The sequence below is a fragment of the Carcharhinus amblyrhynchos genome, chromosome 29 (genome assembly GCF_965287045.1).
Source record: "Carcharhinus amblyrhynchos chromosome 29, sCarAmb.v2.hapA, whole genome shotgun sequence".
Taxonomy (NCBI): domain Eukaryota; kingdom Metazoa; phylum Chordata; class Chondrichthyes; order Carcharhiniformes; family Carcharhinidae; genus Carcharhinus; species Carcharhinus amblyrhynchos.
In genome coordinates, this window is record NC_137352.1 from 9,085,075 (window position 1) to 9,110,306 (window position 25,232).

A 25,232-nucleotide genomic window follows, 5' to 3' on the forward strand; every position below is an offset into this window, starting at 1 on the left:
GATTGTGGGAGGAAACCCACGCAGGCACGGGAAGAACACGCAAACTCCACACAGACAGTGACCCAAGCCGAGAATCGAACCTGGGACACTGGCGCTGTGAGTCAGTAGTGCGAACCACTGTGTCACAGTGAACAGTAAAAGTGTACATTTAAGATTCTGACCACCTTATGAAAGAGAACCATTTTGATGTGATGATCTATACAGTTTTTAACCAAATACTAATGGTAGCTGGGGTGTTTAATGATTCCATGCTGCATTTGTGCCTCATTCTGCAGTGGGGTCACTTTAAACAAAAGGTCTTTGTGACAAAAGGTCACCTGGACTCGAAACGTCAGCTCTTTTCTCTCCTTACAGGTGTTGTCAGACCCGCTGACATTTGCCAGCACTTTCTCTTTTGGGGTCACTTTAAAGGATTTGCAAATGACCTATCACTGATGGCGGCATGGTGACACTTCATAGTGCTAAGGATGTGTGTTCAAATCGGGCCTCTGTGTGGAGTTTACATGTTCTCCCTGTGTCTGCATGGGTTTCCTCCAGGTGCTCCAGTTTCCTCCCACAGTCCAAAGATGTGTAGGTTAGGTGGATTGGCCATACTAAATTCCCCCTTAGTACCCGAGATGTGCTGGTTAGGAGGATTAATGGGGTAATTGCCAATTGCGTGGGGCTAAAGGGATAGGGTGAGTGGGGGTGGGCCTGAGAAAGATGTTCTGTTGGAGAGTCGCTGCAGAAATGGCCTCCTTCTGCACTGTAGGGATACTATGAGACTCTAGTCTATAAAACAAGCCCAGCCATTTACATCATCTGCACTTATGAAGCACAGCCACCTATATTGGGTAAACTGACCATTTGACCTTGTCATAGACACCCAATCCCCCACCATCAACGCCCAAGGGGTCACCAAAGACAGATGGCTGAACTGGACTAGCCCGGTTCGCTGGTGATTGCACAGAGTTTGGTATCATCAAATTTTCAGATACTATTGCATTCAACAAGACATGGCAAGCAACATTCATTCTACACAAGGGCCAAACATGACCATCTTCAACATGAGAGAATTTAATCAGCTCCCCTGGACATTCAATGGCATAATCAATGCTGAAAACCCCATCATCAACATCCTGGGGGTTATCAATGATCAGAACCACAATTGGACTAGTCATCTAAATACTGTGGTTATGGGGAGAGATCAGAGGCTAAACATTCTGCAGTAACCAACTCACCTCCTGACTCCCCAGTGCTTGTTCATCATCTAAAGGCACAAGTCATGAGTGTAACGTAATACACTCCACAGGCCTGCATGAAAACAGCTCCAAAAACACTTAAGGAATTTAACATTGTCCAGGGCACAGCAGCATACTTACTTAATCAGTACCCCATCCACACACCACCTTAAGCATTCACTCCCTTCACACTGATGCACAGTGATACCACAGGCAACAACTTGTCAAGTCTCCTTTGACAATCGCTTCCAAACCCATGACTTCTACCACTTAGAAGGTCAAGGCAGCAGATGCATGGGAACAACACCTACCTGCAAGTTCTCCTCCAAGCCACGCACCATCCTGACTCAAAACTGTGTTGCCATTCTTTCAAAGTTGCCAGATCAAAATCCTAGAGTTCCCTCCCTAACAGCACCATGGTTGTTCCTACACCGTATGGGCAGCAGACCAAGTAGTTCATCAGGCATGGTGGAACAGTGGCACAGTGATTAGCACGGCTGCCTCACAATGCCAGGGATCCAGGTTCGATTCTTGGCTTAGAAACGTAGAAGATAGGAGGAGGCCATTTGGCCCTTCGAGCCTGTCTGCCATTCATTATGATCATGGCTGATCATCCAATTTAAAAGCTAATCTTGCTTTTTCCCCATAATCTTTGATCCCATTTGCCCCAACTGCTATATCCAGCTGCCTCTTGAATATATTCAATGCTTTGGCATCAACTACTTCCTGTAGTAATGAATTCTACAGGCTCACCACTCTTTGGGTGAAGAAATGTCTCCTCACCTCCGTCCTAAATGGTCTACCCTGAATCCTCAGGCTTGGGTCACTGTCTGTGCGGAGTCTGCACATTTTCCCCATGTCTGCGCGAGTTTCCTTCCGGTGCTCCGGTTTCCTCCCACAGTCCGAAAGATGTGCTGGTTGGGTGCATTGGCCGTGCTAAATTCTCCCTCGGTGTACCCAAGCAGGTGCTGGAGTGTGGCAACTGGAGGATTTTCACAGTGACTTCATTGCAGTGTTAATGTAAGCCAACTTGTGACACTAATAAACAAACTTAAACTAAAGATACCAGAGAGTGATTGATACGTGAAGAGTATCACGTGAAGGGTGGCCAATCATCATCCAGTGGATGGGGCTGAAGGGATTACAGTGGGTAAGGTGATTAGAAAAATGCAAACTTATGTTTGTGGGGCTGGAGCGGAGTAAAACTGAAAGGAGAATATTATATAGAGAGAGAAAACGCATTGTTGTTTAATTGGAGTTTGAATGTTGTAGAATAAAGAGTATTTTAATAAATCAGCTCAAATACGTTGTTGTATACTTATGACAGGCCTGGTTGGCAATATCTAAATGGGCTGCTCTATCAATAATAAGCAACTTTCACGCAGCAGTGATCATGCGAATCTATTTTATTTGAAAGCAGGAAAATACATCGCATTTGGCGGGGTACTTCAAGTACAGAGTAGCACAAGAAGCTCCCAGCCGCTCAATGCCAGATAAGCTGCAAGTAATTTCACAGCCAATAGCTGCCTACATTGTACTTTGACAACATCTTGTTCTTTGGATCAATATCGGCTCCGGGGGGGGGTCTTGTGGTTTATTGATTAAACTGTTCCGCGCGATGCCTTTCTTCCCACCTCACCCACAGCGCTCAGTCATCACGCCAAAAAGCAACCCTTGCGTCCAGTCGGTTTATCCGATGATGGCGGATAAATAAATAATGAGGACAAAAGACTCTCATCTATCAGGCTCCTGACCCAGAAGTAACAGGCTGAATTCTTGCGTGGAAATGGGAGGGTTCGTTTCGGGCCCTTGGAAGCAGACATTGGTGAATTTTTGAAGAAGGTTAAAGCTGGCGGATTGTGAGCGTCTAGTTAAGTTGCAAGTTGAGGATTGGTTATCCGGGCAAAGATGGAAAACAAGTCGGAGTTGGGGATGAGGGGATGTGAGCTGTGTGGGGGAGGGAGGGAGTGGTGGTGACAGGGTGGAGGGGCTAGTGGGAGTAGGGGTTAATGCTGTCTAAATTTTTCAAAGGTAGAAAAAGTTCAATTTTTTAGAAATATATATATTTTCATGAGATGTGGGCATCGCTGGCAAGGGTGGCATTTGTTGCCCATCTCTAATTGCCCTCAAATTGAGTGGCTTACTTGGCCAATTCAGAGGGCAGTTAAGAGGCAACCACATTGCTGTAGGTCTGGACTCTATGTGAGGCCAGATCTGTAAGCAGGGCAGAGATTTCTTCCCCTAAAAGACATTAGAGAACCAGGTGGGTTTTTGCGACAATCGATGTTGGTTGTCATGCTACTGAAACTAGGGTTTCAATTCCAGATTTATTAATTTAGTTTAAATTTCACGATCTGCTGTGGTGGGATTTGAACCCGTTAGCCTGGGCCTCTGGATGGCTGGTCCAGTGACATTGCCACTGCCCCACCATCTTCCCCTGAATGAAGCTACTTCTGTTGGTGGTGAACAAGGGGGGGAGATGTGGAATCAAAATTATTAAGTGTCATTCTCTTGCACTGTCCCCCTTTATGTCACACATCGCAGGGTAATTTTATTAGAGCACATGGATAGTATGGTAGCACTGCTATCTCACAGTGCCAAGTACCCAGGTTCGATTCTGGACTGTTTGTGTGGAGTCTGCACGTTCTCCCCGTGTCTGTGTGGGTTTCCTCCAGGTGCTCCAGTGCCCTCCTACTGTACAATGATGTGCAGGTTGGGTGGATTGGCCATGCTAAATTGCCCCTTAATGTCCAAAAATGTGCAGGTTTGATGGATTGGTCATGGAAAATGTGCAAGGATAGGGTAGGGGTGAGGAGGGAGGGAGAAGGGGGGTGGGGAATGACCTGGGTAAGATGTTGTGTCGGAGACTTGGTGCAGACTCGATGGGCTGAGTGGCCTCCGACTGCACTGTAGCGATTCTATTGATTCTACTTTCTACATACAGCACAGATAGCCAGGAAGGTGTATCAGAAGAACACAATATATGAACTAGGAGCAGGAAGGAGTAAGCAATTCAATCCTTCCAGCCTGGTCTTCCATTCAATGCAATCATGGCTGATCTTATCTCAGTTCCACGTTGCTGCCCGTTCTCCATCACCCTTCAACCCATTGTTAATTAAAAATCTGTTTGTGTCCTCCTCAGATTTACTCAATATCCCAGGATCCACCACACTCTGGGGTAGTGAATTCCACTGACTCACGGCCCTTGAGTAATTTCTTCTCATTTCTGTTTTAAATCTGCCACCCCTTATTCTACAATTATGACCTGTTGTTCGAGGTGACCCTCCAAGAAGAAGTATTCTCTCCAAACCTACCCTCAGCTCAGATTTTTGTACATGAGAGTTATTATTCCATGTGTACATGTGGTTATAAAGAATATTTTCACATAGAAAACCCATAGCCACCCTTTCAGGATAAAGAGCAGCTATGTTATTTAAGACAGAGATAGAGAGGTTCTTGATTGTTTTAAAGTTTTGTTTAAAGTTTATTTATTTATTAGTGTCACCAGTAGGCTTACATTAACACTGCAATGAAGGTATTGTGAAAATCCCATAGTCGCCACACTCCGGTGCCCGGTCGGGTACACTGAGGGCGAATTTAGCATGAACAATGCACCTAACCAGCACATCTTCCAGACTGCGGGAGGAAACTGGAGCGCCCGGAGGAAACCCATGCAGACACGGGGAGAATGTACAGGCTCCACATAGACAGTGACCCAAGCCGGGAATCGAACCCGGGTCCCTGGTGCTGCGAGGTTAAACACTATGCCTGATTGGTAAAGGAATCAAAGGTTATGGGGAAAAGGCAGGAGAATGAGGTTGAGAAACACATCAGCCATGATCGAATGGGAGAGCAGACTCGATGGGCCGAATGGTCCAATTCAGCCCCTATATCTTATGGTCTTATGTAAATTCTGCTCTGATGAAGGGTCATCCTGACTTGAAATGTTGGCTGTTTTCTGTCTGCACAGACGCTGTCAGACCTGCTGAAATTTTTCAGCATTTTCTGTTTTTGTTGTATGTAAACTCTATGTTCTTTCTTTTATGAGCATATGTACAAATGCATGGGTTAGGAGCAGGAGTAGGCCATTTGGCCCCACGAGTTATTCTGATAGGCTATTCAAACACTATCCAGAACTGCTGATGAAGTACCCAGCAAAATACCCGAGCATACCTGGGTAAATCAATGCAGTTCTGAGGGAGCAGTGCATTGTTGGAGAAGTTAGTGTTAGAACAAAACCCTCTTAGAAGGATGAGAAGAAATGTCACAGCCTCATATTGAAGATGAGAAGGAGAGTTATCAATGATCTTTTAGCCAATATTTACCCCTCAACACCATCCCAAGATTAGCTTATCTGCTGATTATCATTTTGCTACTTTTGCGATCCTTCTTTTTGGAAATGAATTAGGTAAGGTGGCACAGTGGGTGGCACAGCTGCCTCACAGAGCCAGTGATATAGGTTTGATCCCTGGTTTGGGTTAATGTTCTCCCTGTGTCGGCGGGGGTTTCCTCCAGGTGCTCCAGTTTCTTCCCACAACCTGAAAGACGTGCTGGTTAGGTGCAATGAACTTGCCAAACTCTCCCTCAGTGTACCTGAACATGCGCCAAAGTGTGACAAATAGGGGGATTTTCACAGTAACTTAAGCACAGTGTTAATGTAAGCCTACTAGCGACTCTAATAAATAAACTTCAAACTTAATTGCCCTGTTTTCCGACAACAGTAACATTTCAACTTTGTTGGCTTTAAACAGTTTTGGAATGCCGAGGTTATGGGAGGCACTATATAAATTCTTTTCTTTCTGTGTGACTGAGTGGGGAAGGAATGTTTCGGGCCATGTTAGAGCAAACCTGTGCCAAAGGCTAAGCTACAGCACACAGGTCCCTCAGGCGCTCAGAAAACAAGTCCAACAGCGAGCAATACAAAGATAGGTAGCGGCCAGAGATCTCAAAATCCGTGTCAGCGGCAATGCTTTTATTTCCTGCTGGCTTAATACAAGGTTTCTCTCCGAGGGCAACCATGATAAATATTTCAGAGCAGTTGAACTGCAGTTAAATGGGGGATTTATCCCACCCACCTGCCGTCCATCATCCCAGCCAATTGCTCTGAAAGGACCAACATTTCTTTTCCCCGCTTTTGCTGTGTATAATTCCTGAGTGTGGCGTCCAGTCCTCATCACCAAGTGTGCTTGATCACCGCTCTGCAATAAAACCTTTTGGGATTGTTATGGTTCAGGTCAGAAACTCCACAGTGTTTTATGGTGCCCACCTGGATCATAAGTTTTGCATCTTGAATTTGGCTAGGATAAGCATGAGATGTTTCACTTCAGGTCTGATTCAAATGACCCACTAGGGAGCTTTTATCAAACAAAGTTTATTTAAGAATATAATTAACATGTATAGTAAGAAAATTAGCTAGAACTTTTAACAATTACAAATAAGAAACAAAATGAAAACTATAATGTATAGCCCTCAACAAATATATCTAATGTGTTCCAATCAAAACTAAAACCTTCCGTAGACAAAACCCTTTAAACAAGTTCAACCCAGCACAGACTAATGCTCACATGACACTGAAAATTGAGTCCTTTGGTTGATGTTTGCAGTTCTCTGGATTCTCAGAACAGTTTTAAGCAAAAACAACTTCTCAGAACCCTGGGAAGAGATTCTCTGGCCAAGCCACCAATCACGGAATCTTTATTGCAGGAAGGCAAGGGCTTGCTTTCAGACAACCAGCAGAATTTCCAAAGTCAATAGGGAGAGAGGAAACACTTCTTTTCAGCTAGTTGTCCCTTCTAAAAACTAAACTGCAACTCAGAACTGAAAATGAAAAAGAACTTCTATCACCTGACCAACCAATCAGTTTTTGTTTTCCTTCTAACAATGTAGGGTGGTAAAAAATCCCAAATTAAAAACAAACAACTCTCATCCAAGCCACTTAAGGAGCAATAGAAGGACATCTGGTAGCCAACCCACCAGCACTGAGATCAGCTAGGGCTGTGAGCTAAGAAACCACTGAAGTTCTGAGAGCTGCAGAAACCAGGATTTTTGAAAAAAACTTTCTTAAAGGTACACTAATGTCACAGGAAATTAAGTTATATTACCATAAGCACCACCCCCCCCACACACACCCCACCTTACGACTCTGAAGTCCTAGCCATTTCTCGATTTCTTTTCAGATTGTGTTGTTGACTGTATCGTTTACAGGTACCTGACATAGAGTTTTAACAGTATCTGACATTGTAGGGTGGCAGCACAGTGCCACAGTGGTTAGCACTGCTACCCTGCAGCACCAGAGACCCAACTTGTGTCACTTTCTGTGTGTACGGAGTCTGCACGTTCTCCCCATGTTTGCATGGGTTTTCTCCCATGCTCCAGTTTCCTCCCAAACTGTCCAAAAGGTGTGCTACTTAGATGCATTGGCCATTCTAATTCTTGCTCAGGGTACCCGAATAGGTGCCAGAGTATGGCAACTAGGAGATTTTCACAATAACTTCATTGCAGTGTTGATGTAATCCTACTTGTGAAACTAATAAATAAGCTTACAGAGACTTAAAATTGTGCTATTCTGCACAAAAAGTCTGGAATTTGATTTGATTTATTATTGTCATTTATATTAGTATACAGTGAAAAGTATTATTTCTTGTGCCAGGGACCCAGGTTCAATTCCGGCCTTGGGTCACTGTCAAGGACCAAAGATTAAGCAACCCTTCCAAAAAATATAGGCTGGAATTCTCTGGCTGTCCATGCACCATTGCTACCACCAGCAAGGGTGGAAGATGTGGCACTCAACCAAATCTCTGTTCACTGCAGCGGGACTGGAGAATCCCAGCTGTGGATGACATCAGACAATCCCAGCCACAGGCAAGGTCGGAGAATCCCAGCCATTGGCTGCAGCATGGTTTCATGTGCATTGGCATCAAACAACAATTAATCTATTCTATCTGATGGTGAAAATCTTTGATCTTTCATTTGATTTGATTTATTATTGTCACATGTATCAGTATACAGTGAAAAGTATTGTTTCTTGCGTGCTATGCAGACAAAGCATACTGTTCATAGAGAAGGAAAGGAGAGAGTGCAGAATGTAGTGTTACAGTCATAGCTAGGGTGTAGAGACAGATCAATTTAATGCGAGGTAGGTCCATTCAAAAGTCTGATGGCAGTAGGGAAAAGCTGTTCTTAAGTCAGTTGGTATGTGACCTCAGACTTTTGTATCTTTTTCCTGATGGAAGAATGTGGAAGAGAGAATGTCCGGGGTACGTGGGATCCTTAATTATGCTGGCTGCTTTGCTGAGACAGCGGGAAGTGTAAATAGTGTCAGTGGATGGGAGGCTGGTTAGTGTGATGGACTGGGCTTCATTCACGACTCTTTGTAGTTCCTTGCAGTCTTGGGCAGAGCAGGGGCCATACCAAGCCGTGATACAACCAGAAAGAATGCCTTCTATGGTGCATCTGTAAAAGTTGATGAGAGTCATAATGGACATCCTAAATTTCTTTAGTCTTCTGAGAAAGTTGATGGGCAGGTTGTTGGTGATCTGGACACCTAAAAACTTGAAGCGCTCGACCATTTCTACTTCATTCCCATTGATGTAGACAGGGGCAGGTTCTCCACTATGCTTCCTGAAGTCAATGAATATCTCTTTCATCTTGTTGACATTGAGGGAGAGACAACTGTCGCCGCATCAGTTCACCAGATTCTCTATCTCTTTCCTGTACTCCGTGTCATCGTTGTTTGAGATCCAACCCCACTATGGGTGGTGTCGTCAGCAAACTTGAAAATTGAGTTGGAGGAGAATCTGGCCACTCAGTCACAGGTATATAAGGAGTATAGTAGGGGGGTTAGAGACACAGCCTTGTGGGGCACCAGTGCTGAAGATAATTGTGGAGGAGGTGTTGTTGCCAGTGGCAATAGGAAGGGTGAAGTGGGCAAAGAAAGTCTTACCTCAAGTTTAGCGACTCTTGCCATTTCAGAGATGGAGAAATCAAAGGCATCGTTTTCCAAAATGGCATTCGGGAAGGTCTGAGTCTTGGGAATTGCTGATCTGGATGAGCTGCCATCACTGCCGCTGGCACTGAGCTTGCTCACCAGCTGAATGTGCTGAGCTTAAGCTGCACAGTGGCCACTGCGTCATCACAGCCCCTGAATTTCATTTATAAATATTGTTCCTCTTGATAGCTGCAACCCTGCCTCTCACTATAGTTTCACCCTCTTGACTGATGGATGTTTCATGACAAAGCTTGAGAGGTTTGGATGGATGAGTGGGATGCTCACACCAAGCTATTTTTAATTCCATTCACTGGATGAGTCACTGCATTGAAGGCAGGAATACGCTCCCCAAGCTTTCTACTGATCAGACGCACAGTTGGGCTTCTAGACAGCTGAGATTCACTCTCTCTCCTCACACATGGCGAGTAATCAAAGGAACTGTCATTAACCCAGGATCAGTACCCCAACTTTCCAGAGAAATAATTGGAAGGGAAAGAGCCAGTGGCCCTGCCATTTTCCTCCATGGAATAGAATCCCTCCATTGCAGAGAGAAGCCATTTGACCCATGGAGTCTGTACTGGCCACAATCCCACCCAGGCCCTATACCATAACCTCACTGACCAGCAAATGGGGAGACTGACAGATCGGGACAACTGCACATGCGCAGAGTTCCAGGACTATCAGACTCCGGCACGAATAAGCCCCACACCCTGGGTTTTTAATGAGATTCACGACTGAGACCTCTACAGTGCACAGAGTGTGGAGATACGGTTCAGCTGACAGAACAGTTGGGATTAAGATTAATCCCCTGACACTAGGTCAATTTAACATGGCCAATCAACCTAACTCGGACTGTGAGAGGAAATCATAGCACCCGGAGCAAACCCATGAAGACATGGGGAGAATGTGCAAACTTCACACAGACACTATCCCAAGGCTGGAATTGAATCTGGGTTCCTGGCACTGTGAGGCAACAGTGCCAACCACTGTGCCACCATGTCACCCCATTGGGAGGAAAAGTGCCAGTGGCCTTCCATTTTCTTTTTCCATGGAATAGAATCCCTACAGTGCAGAAGGAGGCCATTTGGCCCATCAGGTCTGCACTGACTCTCCAACAGAGCATCCCACCCAGGCCCTATCCCTGTAGCCCCATGTATATATCCCCCTAATCTACACATCTTGGGACGCTAAGGGTCAATTTAGCATGACCAATGTGCCTAACCTGCACATCTTTGGACTGAGGGAGGAAACCGCAGCACCCAGAGGAAACTCACACAGACAAGGGGAGAACATGCAAGCTCCACACAGACAGTCACCCAAAACTGGAATTGAACCCAGGTCCCTGGCGCTGTGAGGCAGTAGTGATAACCACTGTGCCACTGTATTTTTTTAAATTTATATTTGAGTTTATTTATTAGTCTCACAAGTCGGCTTATATTACTACTGCAATGAAGGTACTGTGAAAATCCCTCTAGTCGCTACACTGAGGAAGAATTTAGCACGTCCAATACATCTAACTAGCACGTCTTTTGCACTGTGGGCGTAAACAGGAGCACCCGGAGGAAACCCTCGTAGACCTGGGGAGAGCGTGCAAACTTTGCACAGAGAGTGACCCCAGCCGGGAATCGAACCTGTGTCCCTGGCGCTGTGAGGCAGCAGTGCTCACCACTGGGCCATTTTGATTTTGGATCATAAGCACATAAGACATAGGAGCAGAACTGGGCCACTCGGCCCATCGAGTCTGCTCTGCCATTCAGTCATGGCTGATATTTTTTCTCGTCCCCATTCTCCTGCCCTTTTCTCATAACCTTTGATCCCCTTATTAATCAAGAACCTATCTATCTGTCAATGACCCGGCCTCCACAGCCTTCTGCGGCAAAGAGTTCCATAGATTCACCGCTCTCTGGCTGAAGAAACACCTTCTCATCCTTTTTAAAGGATTGTCCCTTTAGCCTGAGGTTGTGCCCTCTGGTTCTAGTTTTTCCTACTAGTGGAAACATTCTCTCCGCGTCCATTTTATCCAGACCTCGCAGTATTCTGTAAGTATCCTGGAAGCTTTATCCCCTCCCTCCCATGACCAAACTCCCATGACCAAATTGCCAGAGTAAGTGAAGCTGTGGGGCTGTTTCTTAATGTATTTGGATGTGGCTTAACCACAGTGACAAAGCAAAGATCCTCTTCCCACCCCAAATACCTTCCCCCAGGTGCAAGATCCATCAATGTCCTTTCCCACTCCAAAGATGAAGAATGACTTCTCTGAAAGCAGAATTTGTTTTCCTAAAGTAAGATTAACTGCCCATTTCCAATGTAATCTGCTTCCTTCAGTTACCGGAGTATAGTCCAGTTCACTTGGGGCTATGCTGTGTAAGATTTTTATTGCTGTAATCTATTTTGGCTCATGCAGTGAGCTGCATGGAATAGCCTCCCTAAGCACAAAACAAAGGCAGCCATTATTTTGTGTACATAAAAGTTTATAGACTCATTATTAATTTTATTACTAATTGAAATATTTAATGAAAGCAGAACATGAATAATTTAATTCTTCATTAGCTGAACAGAAGTTGTATCAGCAACATGGAACAGTTCCAATAGATGGTCACAGTCTGGTCTCAGAACTTCCTGTTGCATGGAACTCTGGGCCCTGTTGTTCAGGTTTTGACTTCCTCTCTAATCTTGTGGTCTAGTACAATGGTTTGGCCAGGGCAGGAGGCTGGGCAACAGAGATCTGAAGAAATAATTTTTTTTTAAAAACAGTTTAATGCAATGGTTAGAAAGGTAACATGGGGAAACTTGTTTTTGACAAAACTTTGATTTGATTTATTAATGTCACATGTATTAATATACAGTGAAAAGTATTGTTTCTTGCGCGCTATTTAGACAAAACATACCATTCATAGAGAAGGAAAGAGAGAGTGCAGAATGTAGTGTTACAGTCATAGTTAGGGTGTAGGGAAAAATCAACTTAACATGACGTAGGCCCATTCACAAGTCTGATGGCAGCAGGGAAGAAGCTGTTCTTGAGTTTGTTAGTGCACGACCTCAGACTTTTGTATCCTTTTCCCGACAGAAGAAGGCGGAAGAGAGAATGTCCGGGGTGTGTGGGGTTCTTAATACGCTGCTTTTCTGAGGCAGCAGGAAGTGTCGATAGAGTCAATGGATGGGAGGCTGGATTGCGTGATAGACTGGGCTAAGTTCACAAACTTTTGTAGTTTCTTGCAGTCTTGGAGCCATGCCAAGCTATGATACACCCCGAAAGGATGTACTGCGGTGCGTTTGGCTGAAAAGGTGGTGGAATCAGATTCAAAAGTAACTTTAATACTGAAGGGCAGTAATGATTACAGGGCTGTGGGGAAAGCACAGGGATAGGTACGCTGAGGGAGGGGAGGGGGGGTTTCAGAGTGAGGCAACTCACCCCCCACCACACCACGCCCAGGATGGAGAAACTGTTTAATGTCACTTTCCTATCCTATCCGTACAGTGTCCCACTGGCCTAAAAATGGAGACTAGCTGGGACAAGGCCATAAAGTGGCCATTTAAGGACTTTATGCAGCACCCACCTGCTCGACCAAATAGCCTTTTTTCAAAAATGTATTTGTTTGTGATATGTGGGCATCGCTGACTGGGCCTGTATTTATTGCCCATTCCTGAAAAATTTAAGAATCAGTTGCATTGCTGTGGTGTTACATGTCGACCAGACCAGGTAAGGACACCAGATTTCCTTCTCTGAAGGGCATCAGTGAACCAGGTGGATTTTTTACAACAATTGATGGGAGTTTAATGCTCACCAGTAGACTTTTAATTCCAGATTTCCTTAATGGAATTTAAATTTCACCATCGCTGTGGTGGCATTCGAAGCCGGGTCCCCAGACCATTTTCCTGAGTCTCTGAAATACTAGTCCAACGACAGAGCCACTGTGCCACTCCCTGCTCCTGTGGTCTCTGATACGATAGGTGGGATTTTCCGCACCCCCAGCGGCGTGTTTCAGGGTGGCGGAGGGGACTTGTAATTGGCCGGTAACAGAACCTTAAGGTCCCACTGCTGTCGACAATGGTTTCCCATTGCGTGCGTACCCCGGAAACTGCCGTGGGGGAGCGGGGGGGGTGAGGGGTTAACCATTGGTGGGGCTGGGAGGTCCTGCCAGCGGTAATGCCTGGAAAATTCCAGCCTATGAGTGGGATTTTCCAGTCCTGTCCACCCCAAAGTCAATGGACCTTTCCTTGTTGTGTCAAATTTCCCGTTCCGCCTGCGACGATTCCCGCTGCAGCTGGGACTGGAAACTTTAGGCTAAATGGAAATTGGAAAATTGGGTTTCTGATTTGCTTTACATGATTTGCTTTGCACCTGGTTTAGTTTGTGTCACCTTCCAAACAGACCCCAATTTCACCTCCCCCCACCCCCCCCATCACATTCACAACTTCACATTGAATCCCTTTCCGCTCACAAACCTGGGTCACTTTAACCCTTGGTTCGGCTTCCACCTGAGGTCCACCAGATGTGCCAAGCCGAGTGGTCAGCCTTCTCCTGTCCTTTATAATCCAGCATCTGTTGTTCATGCCTGGAGCCCATTCTCTTGCCAGACATCTCGGATCAGTGAACTGCTCAGTATGCCGCGACAGTCTCACATCTCCGTCAAACCAATCTGATTAAGTTGGACAAGGGAGAAATTGGAAACCAAACAGAGTTTTCATTTGTTCTGCTGGGATAGAACAGGATGGTGTTTTAAAACAAAAAATACATTTATCCAAAAGAAGATGTGTGAATTAGAAACCCGCATTGCCTTGCTGGGAGGGTAGATTTGATAATTCAAAGCGGAAATAAAAATGGGCCTGATAGCAAAAAAACACACCATCTGCTGGAAAAAAAACAACATTCTCTTTCAAGAATTAACAGTGATCTTTGTTTTGTTCAGTTCCCTGAAAACAGGCCAGTTCCTGAGAAGGCACCGATGTTCCCTGCTCACAGTACATAGAGAATGGGAAATTGCTTTAACTTTCTGGCTCCCTAATTCTCTCATCCAAAACTGTAATTTTGCAATACGTCACTCCTGAATCCATTGCTTTCAGTTAGGAACATAGGAACGGAAGTCGGCACATTCAGCCCTTCGAGCCCGCTCCGCCTCTCAATCAGATCATAGCTGATCTCTCCCTGGTCTCGAATCCACCTCCTCACCTGTTCCCATATCCCCCTGTCCTTTCTTTATTAGAAATATCTCTGTCTCCTTCTTGAAACCATTTAATGATTCAAATTCCACTGCGCTATGGGGCAGAGAGTTCCCAAATTCACCACCCTCTGCGAGATTATAGCTGATTTCTCCTTGGTCTCAAATCCACCTGTTCCCCATTTCCCGTTAACCCTTTTTTTAAAATCAAAAACATATCTATTTCCTTCTTGAAAACATCTAATGATTCAGACCCCACTGCACTACGGGGCAGCAAATTCCCCATTCTCTGCAAGAAGTAGTTTTTCCTCACCTTAATTTTAAATCTACCACCTCTCAATCTATACCTATCACCTCTTGTTCCAGATTGCCCCATAACAGGAAACATTTGGTCTACATTTACTTTATCAATCCTTTTTTAAAATTTTATATACCTCGATCAGATCCCCTCTCGTCCTTCTGAACTCCAGCCCAAATTATTTCATCTCTCCTTATACATCAACCCTTTCATCCCCCGAATCAGTCTGCTGACCAATCCATTTGATTTGCTTCCTCCTGTTTTCTTCCTCTGTAATTCTATTGAATAGTAAGGGCCAAATTATTCATATTGGGTGGGATTTTATGGCCTTGCTCGTCCCAAAACTGTAAAATCCCGCCCAAGGTTAATGGATCTTTCCATGCTCTGCCCCTCGCCCCCTCCGATTCCCGTGGCGGGCAGGCCAGTAGAATTTCGGCCAATGTCTCCAATGATTCCATTGGCAGGAGCACTCTTTGTTGTAGAGCTGAGAGGTTTGAACAAGGAAAGCTCCAGATCTGATTCCTGGTCAGTATCGAGGCTCCTGACCGCAGCCAGGATGATGGCTGGAACGACTTAGCCACCTCTGTGTTCCGGGGCTGGTCAGCTGTGTCATTCCTGCTTTAGACAATCTGTGCAACAAATGACTGCAATTGCAGAGACGCCAAATCACATTGAAGTACCTCCGACTACATCACGTGACGAAGTGGGGGTCAGGTTAGCTCAGTTAGCTGGATGGCTGGTTTGTGATGCAGAGAGACGCCAGCAACATGGGTTCAATTCCTGTACCAGCTGAGGTTATTCCTGAAAGCCTTGCCCCTTGGTGACCCTCAGGTTAAATCACCACCAGTCAGTTCTACTCTCTTAAAAAGCAGCAACCTCTGGGACTTAGGTGATTTTCATTGGAAGTGAAAATGCTTGGGAAATCAGAAATACAAAGGCATTTGGGAGTCTTTGTTCAAGATTCTCTTAAGGTTAATGTGCAGATTCAGTTGGCAGCTAGGAAGGCAAATGCAGTGTTAGCATTCATGTCGTGAGGTCTAGAGGCAAGAACAGGGATGTACTTCTGAGGCTGTATAAGACTCTGGTCAGACCCCGTTTGGAGTATTGTGAGCAGTTTTGGGCCCCATATCTAAGGAAGGATGTGCTAGCCTTGGAAAGGGTCCAGAAGGGGTTCGGAAGAATGATCACTGGAATGAACAGCTTGTCGTATGACAAATGTTGAGGACTCTGGGTCTGTACTTGTTGGAGTTTAGAAGGATGGGGGTGGGGGGGGGGTGGAATCTTATTGATACTTACAGGCTATTGCAAGGCCTGGATAAAGTGGATGTGGAGGAGATGTTTCCACTAATAGGAAGAACTAGAACCAGAGGGCACAACCTCAGGCTGAAGGGACGATACTTTAGAAGTGAGATAAGGAGGAATTTCTTCAGCCAGAGAGTGGTGAATCTGTGAAACTCTTTGCCACAGAAGACTGTAGAGGCCAAGTCATTGAGTGTCTTTAAGACAAAGATAAGTTCTTGATTAATAAAGGGATCATGGGTTATGGGGAAAAGGCAGGAGAATGGGAATAAAAAAACTATCAGCCACGATTGAATGGCGGAGCAGACTCGATGGGCTGAGTGGCTGAAATCTGTGCCTATGTCTTATGGTCTTACAATGACCCTTGGTATATGGCAAGTGTTAGGTGGAGGACGTGGGGGGCTCGAGGAAGAGTTCTTGGAATGCTGCCGGGATAGTTTCCTCGAACAGTGTGTGTTGGAGCCGACGAGGGAGCGAGCTATCTTGGATCTGGTGCTATGTAATGAGGCGGGTAGAATTAGGGACCTTGTGGTGAAGGATCCTCTTGGGGAGAGTGATCATTGTATGGTGGAGTTTCTGGTGCAGATGGAGGAGGAGAAAGTGGGTTCCCTGACACGCGTCCTTTGTTTGAATAGAGGGGAGTACGGTAGCATGAGAGAAGAATTGGCGAATGTGGACTGGGAGAGCGCGTTGGAGGGAGGGCCTGTTGAGGAGCAGTGGAGGATCTTTAAGGAGATCTTTCTTGGTGCTCAGCGGAAATTTATTCCGATGGTCAAAAAGGATAGTAGGAGGAGAGGTAATAAGCCATGGATAACGAAGGAGATGAAGGAAAGTGTTAAACTAAAAGCGGAGGAATTTAGAGTAGCTAAGAGTAGTGGGCGAGAAGAGGATTGGGAGAGGTTTAAATGTCAACAAAGATTGACAAAGAAGTTGATGAAGAAGGGTAGGGGAAACTATGAAGCTGGGCTAGCGCTTAATATAAAAAAGGATAGCAAGAGTTTTTATAAATATATAAAAAGGAAGAGGCTGGCTAGGGTGAACGTTGGTCCTTTAGAGGATGAGAAAGGGGACCTAGTGGTAGGGGATGGGGATATGGCTAAGGTATTGAATAACTTTTTTGTTTCTGTCTTCACGGAGGAGGACGTGAATAATTTGCCGGGTGTTAGCGATGGAAAGGTGGTAGGACTGGAGGGTCTTAATGACATTACTGTTACTAGAAAGGCGGTGCTCGACAGACTGGAGGGGCTGATTGTGGACAAGTCCCCAGGACCGGATGGAATGCATCCGAGGGTTCTGAAAGAAATGGCGGAGGTGATAGTGGATGCCTTGGTGGTTATTTTCCAAACGTCGCTGGATTCCGGGGAAGTGCCGGATGATTGGAAAACGGCTAATGTTACGCCGTTGTTTAAGAAGGGTGCCAGGCAAAAGGTGGGGAATTATAGGCCGGTTAGTTTAACGTCTGTGGTAGGTAAAATGTTAGAATCTGTCATTAAGGAGGAAATTGCGAGGCATCTTGAAGGGAATTGCTTGATAGAGCAGACGCAGCACGGTTTCATTAAAGGGAAGTCGTGTCTGACAAATTTACTGGAGTTCTATGAGGATGTGTCTAGGGCGGTGGATAGAGGAGAGCCGGTGGATGTGGTCTTTCTAGATTTTCAGAAGGCGTTTGACAAAGTGCCTCACAAGAGGTTATTGCAGAAGGTCGAAGGACATGGAGTTGGGGGTAGGGTGTTAGCGTGGATAGAGGATTGGTTGTCAAATAGGAGGCAGAGAGTGGGGGTCAACGGGTGCTATTCGGATTGGCGGATGGTGACTAGTGGAGTGCCCCAGGGGTCGGTGCTGGGGCCTCAGCTTTTTACCATTTATATAGATGATCTGGAGGAGGGAACCGAGTGTAGAGTGTCGAAATTTGCTGATGACACCAAGACTGGGGGAACGGCAAATTGTGCGGAGGGTGTGGAGAGTCTGCAGAAGGATCTAGATAGGCTGGGCGAATGGGCCAGGAACTGGCAAATGGAATTTAATGTTGGCAAGTGTGAGGTGGTCCACTTTGGTAGGAAGAATGGTAGGGAGGGCTATTACTTACGGGACGAAAAACTGCAGCAAGCGACAGTGCAGAGGGACCTCGGGGTCCTTGTGCATGAGTCACAAAAACCCAGCTTGCAGGTGCAACAGGTGGTCAGGAAGGCGAATGGGATGCTGGCCTTCATAGCGAGGGGGATTGAATATAAAAGTAGGGAGGTCTTGCTGCAGCTGTATAGGGCATTGGTGAGGCCGCAACTGGAGTACTGTGTGCATTTTTGGGCGCCGCACCTGCGCAAAGATATTTTGGCCTTGGAGGGAGTGCAGAGGAGGTTTACTAGGCTGATACCGGAGTTGAGGGGGTTGAGCTATGAGGAGAGGCTGAATAAACTGGGCTTGTACTCGTTAGAGTTTAGAAGGATGAGGGGAGATCTCATTGAGACGTATAAGATGATGAATGGGATGGATAGGATAGAGGTGGAAAGACTCTTCCCGCTCAAAAAAGACAGTAGGACTAGGGGGCACAGCCTCAAGATAAAAGGGGGGCGGTTTAGAACGGAGTTGAGGAGGAACTTCTTCACTCAAAGGGTGGTGAATCTCTGGAATTCTCTGCCCGTTGAAGTGGTGGAGGCTGCCTCGCTAAATATTTTTAAGACGCGGGTTGATGGGTTTTTGATAGGAGAGGGGATTAAGGGTTATGGGGAGAGGGCGGGAAAGTGGAACTGAGCAGCGACAGATCAGCCATGATCTTATTGAATGGTGGGGCAGGCTCGAAGGGCTGGATGGCCTACTCCTGCTCCTATTTCTTATGTTCTTATGTCTCATGGACAGCTTCTGTTTAGCTCCTTTCCAAATTTCTTTCATGGGATTTGGGAATCACTGGCAAGGCCAGCATTTGTTGCCCGTCCCTAACTGTCCTTAAATCAAATGACTTGCTGGGGGGCCATTTCCACAGGACAATTGAGAGTTAACCAGATTAATGTAGATCTGGAGTCACATAGTGAGGACCAGACCAGTGAAGCAGACAGGTTTTATTTATGGCAATTGATGATAGTTGTCATGGTCACCATCACCAAGACTACCTTTCTATTCCAAATTTTTAGGAATTGAATCATAGTCCACCAGTTGCCGTGGTAGGATTTGAACCCATGTGCCCAGAGCATTAGCCTAGGTTCTTGGATGACAAGTCCTCCAACGACATTATCGCCATGCCACCTTCTCCCTGGTTTGATTTAGAGAGACAAAAACAGAAAATGCTGGAAAATCACAGCAGCATCTGTGAGGAGAGAATAGAGCCAATGTTTTGAGTCTAGATGACTGTTCATCAGAGCTAAAGAATGGTCTATTTGGTCAGACAGCAGCAGACCCCAATGTGGCTCCCATCTGCCTTTGCTTCTGGTGCCCATCAGGCAGCTCCCTGCGCTCATCCGGCATCAGTGACAGAATCAGTACGAGGTCAGGACCTGGAATTTGTCCAGATGTTGAGTTCCTAACATTTCCTACCCCCCACCACCCCCTTTTTAGAATCTGGCCTATGAGGGGATTTTCACATAACGTCATTGCAGTGTTAATGTAAGCCTACTCATGACACTAATAAATAAATTTGGAACAATCTGGCCTATGTCTGCAAAATTGGAAGTTTATTGCCTTTAACTTGTGGATGGTGAGCAATTGCTACTCTCCATCCCAAGGGTTGTCACCTAGCACACACCCACCAACTCTCAAACTCCTGCTGCCATTTAATGCAGACTTGAGCATTGATTGACAGTGGACAGGGCTTCTGTCCAACTTTGGAAGGAAGCCTTGCCCGTGAGAGCTGTTTGCAATCAGATTGGCGGACACCTCTTCAACCCCGCCAGACACAGCGCTGCGGAGACCAGGAATAGTATTGCAGTGTTCCACCTGGAACTAAGTCTAGGGACCCCTGAAAAGTGAGTCCCAGGTGCCATGGGGGCAGGGGGATAAGAAACATCCGGTGGGGGGTTGGGGAGGCGGAAGATCATGGCTTCATTGGGTAGGTCAGGCAGGGGTAGGGGCTTCCAGAGTTCCAACGTCCTGCGGGCGCCCTATCTCTGAGGGGCCTTCTGAGTGTGGCACTCCCCCAGGTTGGGAAAATGTTTAATGTCACTATCCCACCTTACCCGCACCCACACGTCAATCTAAAAATTGAGGCTGGGTGGGAAAAAGTCATTAAGTGGCCATTTAAAGACCTCAGTAGTTGAAGGCCCTGCAACCCAAGTGTGAAGCTCCTTCCCTCCGTATCCCCCACCCCCACTTCAGAACCAGTCAAATTCTGCACCAACAACAATCCCATCCTGGGAATGTAGTTCCTTCCTCGTCACACACCATCGTGCCTCCAAATCCTCACCCTCACTACCATCTGCAATGCCCGTGGAAACACCTTCAACACATAGACTCATAGAATCCCTGCAATGCAGACGGAAGCCATTCGACCCATCGAGCCTGCACCAACAACAATCCCATCCTGACCCTATCCACATAGACCCAAGTATTTAGAATCATAGAATCCCTATAGTACGGAAGGAGGCCATTCAGCCCATTGAACTTGCACCAACAACAATCCCCCCAGGCCGTATCCATATAATCCCACATATTTACCCTGCAGATCCCCCTCACACTGAGCAACGATACTTAGCGTGGCCAATCAGCTGAACCCACACATCTTTGGACTGTGGGAGGAAACTGGAGCACCTGGAGAAAACCCACGCAGACACGGAGAGAATGTGCAAACTCCACACAGAGAGTGACCCGAGGCTGGAATCAAACTCGGGTCCCTAGCACTGTGTGACAGCAGTGCTAACCACTGCATCACCATGCCATCCGTTGCCCAGAAGACACCTCACTATACCTTCTTGAGGGGGACTATGGATGGGGAATAGATTTTGCCATTGCCAGCAATGTCCACATTTCACAAATGTTTAAAAATAACAGCACCCCACTGGAAGATTAGACATGATAGTGTCCCGCACTGTCCAGTTATACTCTCTAATATAGATAGTGGCACTAGCTTTGTCATCCATGGTGTTTTTGTCAGTATATTCTGCTGCAGTCGTATCATTCAGTCAATTACAGTTTGTTTCTTATGTTGGCTTAAATAGTTACCTGTTCCTGTCTTTAATCCAGTCCCAGCGATGATTACATCTCACCCCAACACCACCATTGCCATTAAAGGCCAGAACAAGGAGCTTAACTGTACAGCCCGCGGAGAGCGGCCAATCATAATTCGCTGGGAGAAGGAGGACACAGTAATTGATCCTGACAGGATGTTCCGGTACTCAGTGGCGACCAAGGACAATGGGGAAGAAGTTGTCTCGACATTGAAGGTAGGCTTATCACACTTTCAGCTCGCATTACCATTTAATTTCCTGTGCAATGATGTTTCAGCATGTGAAGAACCCAAACTTGAAGGTTTAATTGTGAAGTAGTCGTGAATGAATCCAGTGCATGGTGGTTAGCACTGCGGCCTCGCAGCACCAGGGACCCGGGTTCAATTCCCAGCTTGGGTCACTGTCTGTCTGCGTGTTTTCCCCATGTTTGCAGGGGTTTCCTCCGGGTGCCCCAGTTTCCTCTCACAGTCCAAAAGATGTGCTGGTTAGGTGCACTGGCCATGTTAAATTCTCCCTCAGTGTGGCACCAGAGTGTGGCAACTAGGGGATTTTCAACATCATTGCACTGTTGATATAAGCCAACTTGTGACACTTATAAATAAACGTGAAGCAATGAGGAATTCAGCAGAAACTTCTACATCCAGAGCTTGCTTAGAACGTGGAACTTGTTAACATATTACGACCTCGCTTGGGCGAGGCTCATAAAATCCATCCAAGGCCAATGGAGAATTGCGGTAAAATTCTAGCATGGAGTAGTTGAAGTGAAGAGTATTGATCATGGACTTCCTACAGTGCAGAAGGAGGCCAATTGGCCCATCGTGTCTGTACTGACCACAATCCCACCCAGGTCCTATCCCCTTAACCCGATATATTTACCCTACTAATCCCCCTGACAATAATGGGCAATTTAGCTTGGCCAACCCACCTAACCCCCACATCTTTGGGCTGTGGGAGGAAACCAGAGCACCTGAAGGAAACCCATGCAGACACGAGGAGAATGTGCAGTCTCCACACAGACAGTGACCCGAGGCCAGAATTGAACCTGGGTCCCTGGTGCTGTGAGGCAGCAGTGCTAACCACTGTGCCATCGTGCTGCCCATGTGTACTGGAGAGGGAGATAGAGAGTGAGCTTATGCTGACCAAGGGAAATGAAGGGGGGGAAGGAAAATCAGTATCACCTGGGCTGAATGGACTGTTTCTGTGCTCTCCGTTCTACATAATGTAAACTATTAACCACATTTATGATGATTAAAAGCTGCATTGTCATGATCATAGTGAATTACACTGAAATATTTCAAGCCACATCTATTGTTAGTTGGTTAGTTCCAGCGTGTGCTTTTTGTACTTTGTGTGTATTCAGCACGGCTCTGTTAAAATGGTGACATTGAGGTCATAGAGATTTACAGCATGGAGACAGGCCCTTAGCCCCAACCTGTCCATGCCATCCAGTTTTTAACACTAAGCTCGTCCCAATTGCCCATGTTTGGCCCATATCCCTCTATACCCATCTTACACATGTAACTGTCTAAACGCTTTTTAAAAGACAAAATTATACCCACCTCTAGTACTACCTCTGGCAGCTTGTTCCAGACACTCAACACCCTCTGAGTGAAAAAACTGCCCCTCTGGACCCTTTTGTACCTCTCCTCTCTCACATTAAACCTATGCCCTCTAGTTTTAGACTTCTTTACCTTTGGGAAAAGATATTCATATCTAGCTGATCTGTGCCCCTCATTATTTTATAGAACATAGATCATTACAGCGCAGTACAGGCCCTTCGGCCCTAGATGTTGCGCCGACCAGTGGAACCAATCTAATAACCCTCTAACCTAAATAATTCCAATGTTATCCATTTGCCTATCCACTCACCATTTGATCGCCCTTAAAGTTGGCGAGTCCACAACTGCTGCAGGCAGGGCATTCCACGCCCTTACTACTCTCTGAGTAAAGAGGATATAGACCTCTATAAGATCACGCCTCAACCTTCTACACTCCAGGGGAAAAAGTCCCAGTCTATCCAGCCTCTCCTTATAACTCAATCCATCAAGTCCCAGTGGTATCCGAGTAAATCTTTTCTGCACTCTTACTAGTTTAATAATTTCCCAAATGGAGGTGAATGGTCAAAGTACAGGAGCCCCCGAGGTAGAAGAAAGGGAGCTGGAAAATGAGGAAAATCGAGTGGGTTTGGAACACCTTGGAGGAGGGAAGGTGTGTCCACAGTTTCAAGGATGTTGAGAATGATGCGCTGGGTTAAAGGGACATAACCACCTCATTGAGATATTAACTCGCTGCTATCAATGTTCCAAGACTTTGGGCCCCAGGGCCATTGGGTGGATTTTCCTGTTTTGTGTGGGGGTGGGAAGGGGGTTGGGGAGGTGGGATCGCCAGCGGGGTGGAGAATTGAGCTGGAGACTCAGGATAACTGTTACAGCAGTGGCTTTTCCCTGCTCAGTTAACCCCCTCACTCCCTGCCAGTGCCCTACCAATGATGTAACAGGGTTCCCAACTTTCAAAGTTGGAATCACCATTTATATCTAATTGACCTTGCATATCAGGCGCTGACACCTGATTCTACCCAACTCTGCATCAGCCAGAATTACCTTCTGGAGGCGTGGCCCATGCTCGACCTTCCTTTGTCCATTTGAGGCCCTGAAGTGGCCGATTCATGAATATTTAAGAGATCCATCCCACTGCTGCTAGTATCAACCCAGTTGCAGACAGGCCTGTTGCAATGAAGCATGCACATCTATTGCAATGCAGCATTCAGGCCTGTCACAGTGCAGCATGCATGCCTCTTGCAATTCAGTATGCAAGCTTGTCACAGTGCAGCACACATGTCGGTCAAATGCAGCACATCTGTCGCAATTCAACATACTTACCTGTTGCAAAGCAGCATGCACATCTGTCGCAATGTATCAGAGAGGCTTGTCACAATGCAACATGCAGGCCTGTTGCAATGCATTACGCACAGCACTAAAACAACGCCAACCAGCTTGTCACCTCCAGCAGGGTGAGAGCACCCTTGATTTAAGGCATTCTATACCTAATCGGGAGACGGGATGAGGAAGACCCTGCTGAGACCTGGCCCCATATCTTTGCTGCCAGCGTTCCTGCCCCCTCCCACTCCCCTCCACTCCCCCCCGCAACCTCCTCCCCATGACCTCCAACCTGTGGAACCACCCCCCTCACCATCCCACATTACCAGCTGAGGCCGGGGTCACTCTCAGTGATCCTGGGACTCCAGCAGTTGTTTTTCCTGCTGCAAGTGGCATCCCTGAGCACTAGAGCTGCTGGGTTCTGATTGGCCGGCAACCCGTAGTAAGCGACATGTCTGCCTCCAGGGGAAGGCCCGAGGCCGGCCTCACCACTGCCTGATTGGCCTGTGGCTTGCCGGGTCTCCCCGAAAGTAGGCCGCACAAGCGGCCAGCTCCCCATCCGGTCCCTGACCACCCTCAGCAAGATTCCGCCCAATCGTATTTCCAGTTGCGGCAACCCCCTTCCAAGAAGAAACCCTTATGGACGTGGTTTACGCCGACAGAAAGACAGCTTTCGTCGAGGTAGACGGGAGAGGCGGGCCAACGAGCAAGGCAAAGTTGTTGACCAAGTCATTGCAACCCGCATTGCTCAATGAAAAGAAAATGTCAGGCAGGAGCTGCAGTTTACATCGGCCGAGGTAGATATTTCCATCAAGTGGCCATGATTGCGGGCGAATATTTACCTGACTCCTTGGCGAAAATGAAACAGCATTAAGGCACGGGAAGAAGTGCCTCTAAAACTGCGCTGCCCGTGCACCAGGCAACAAGAGCCTTTTGCTGAGAAAATTGCCATTTAGCAGAGCACCGCGGCTCTCTGCTGAGGCTGGATCCTAATCAACTACTCCGCTTCCCCAGGTTACAGGATCTGATTAGAACTGAACAAGAATCACCAAGTGAAAAACACCTCAGTGCTGATTAGAATCGACCAGCAGGCTTTCGACGGATGAGGGATCCCGTGCTGAAGGCACATTCAATGTTTAATCAAAGAACCCAACAAGTGCAGTCAGTTGCTTTTACCCAGATTTTTTAATTTTTAAATTCCCTCCTACTTTATACAACTTACCAAAGGCGATGTTCCAAACAG

The 25,232-nt window shown here is 46.5% G+C and overlaps 1 protein-coding gene across 2 annotated transcripts in view; it reads left to right on the forward strand.

The window, feature by feature from the left end:
• The window catches only part of dscaml1 (Down syndrome cell adhesion molecule like 1), a 605,093-nt gene that overhangs the window by 422,447 nt on the left and 157,414 nt on the right, over nt 1–25,232 (forward strand). For both annotated transcript variants that reach the window (XM_080214516.1, XM_080214517.1), the window contains exon 12: nt 21,130–21,329. In XM_080214516.1, the coding sequence (XP_080070642.1) occupies nt 21,130–21,329 (200 nt within the window). The remainder of the gene's footprint in view (nt 1–21,129; nt 21,330–25,232) is intronic.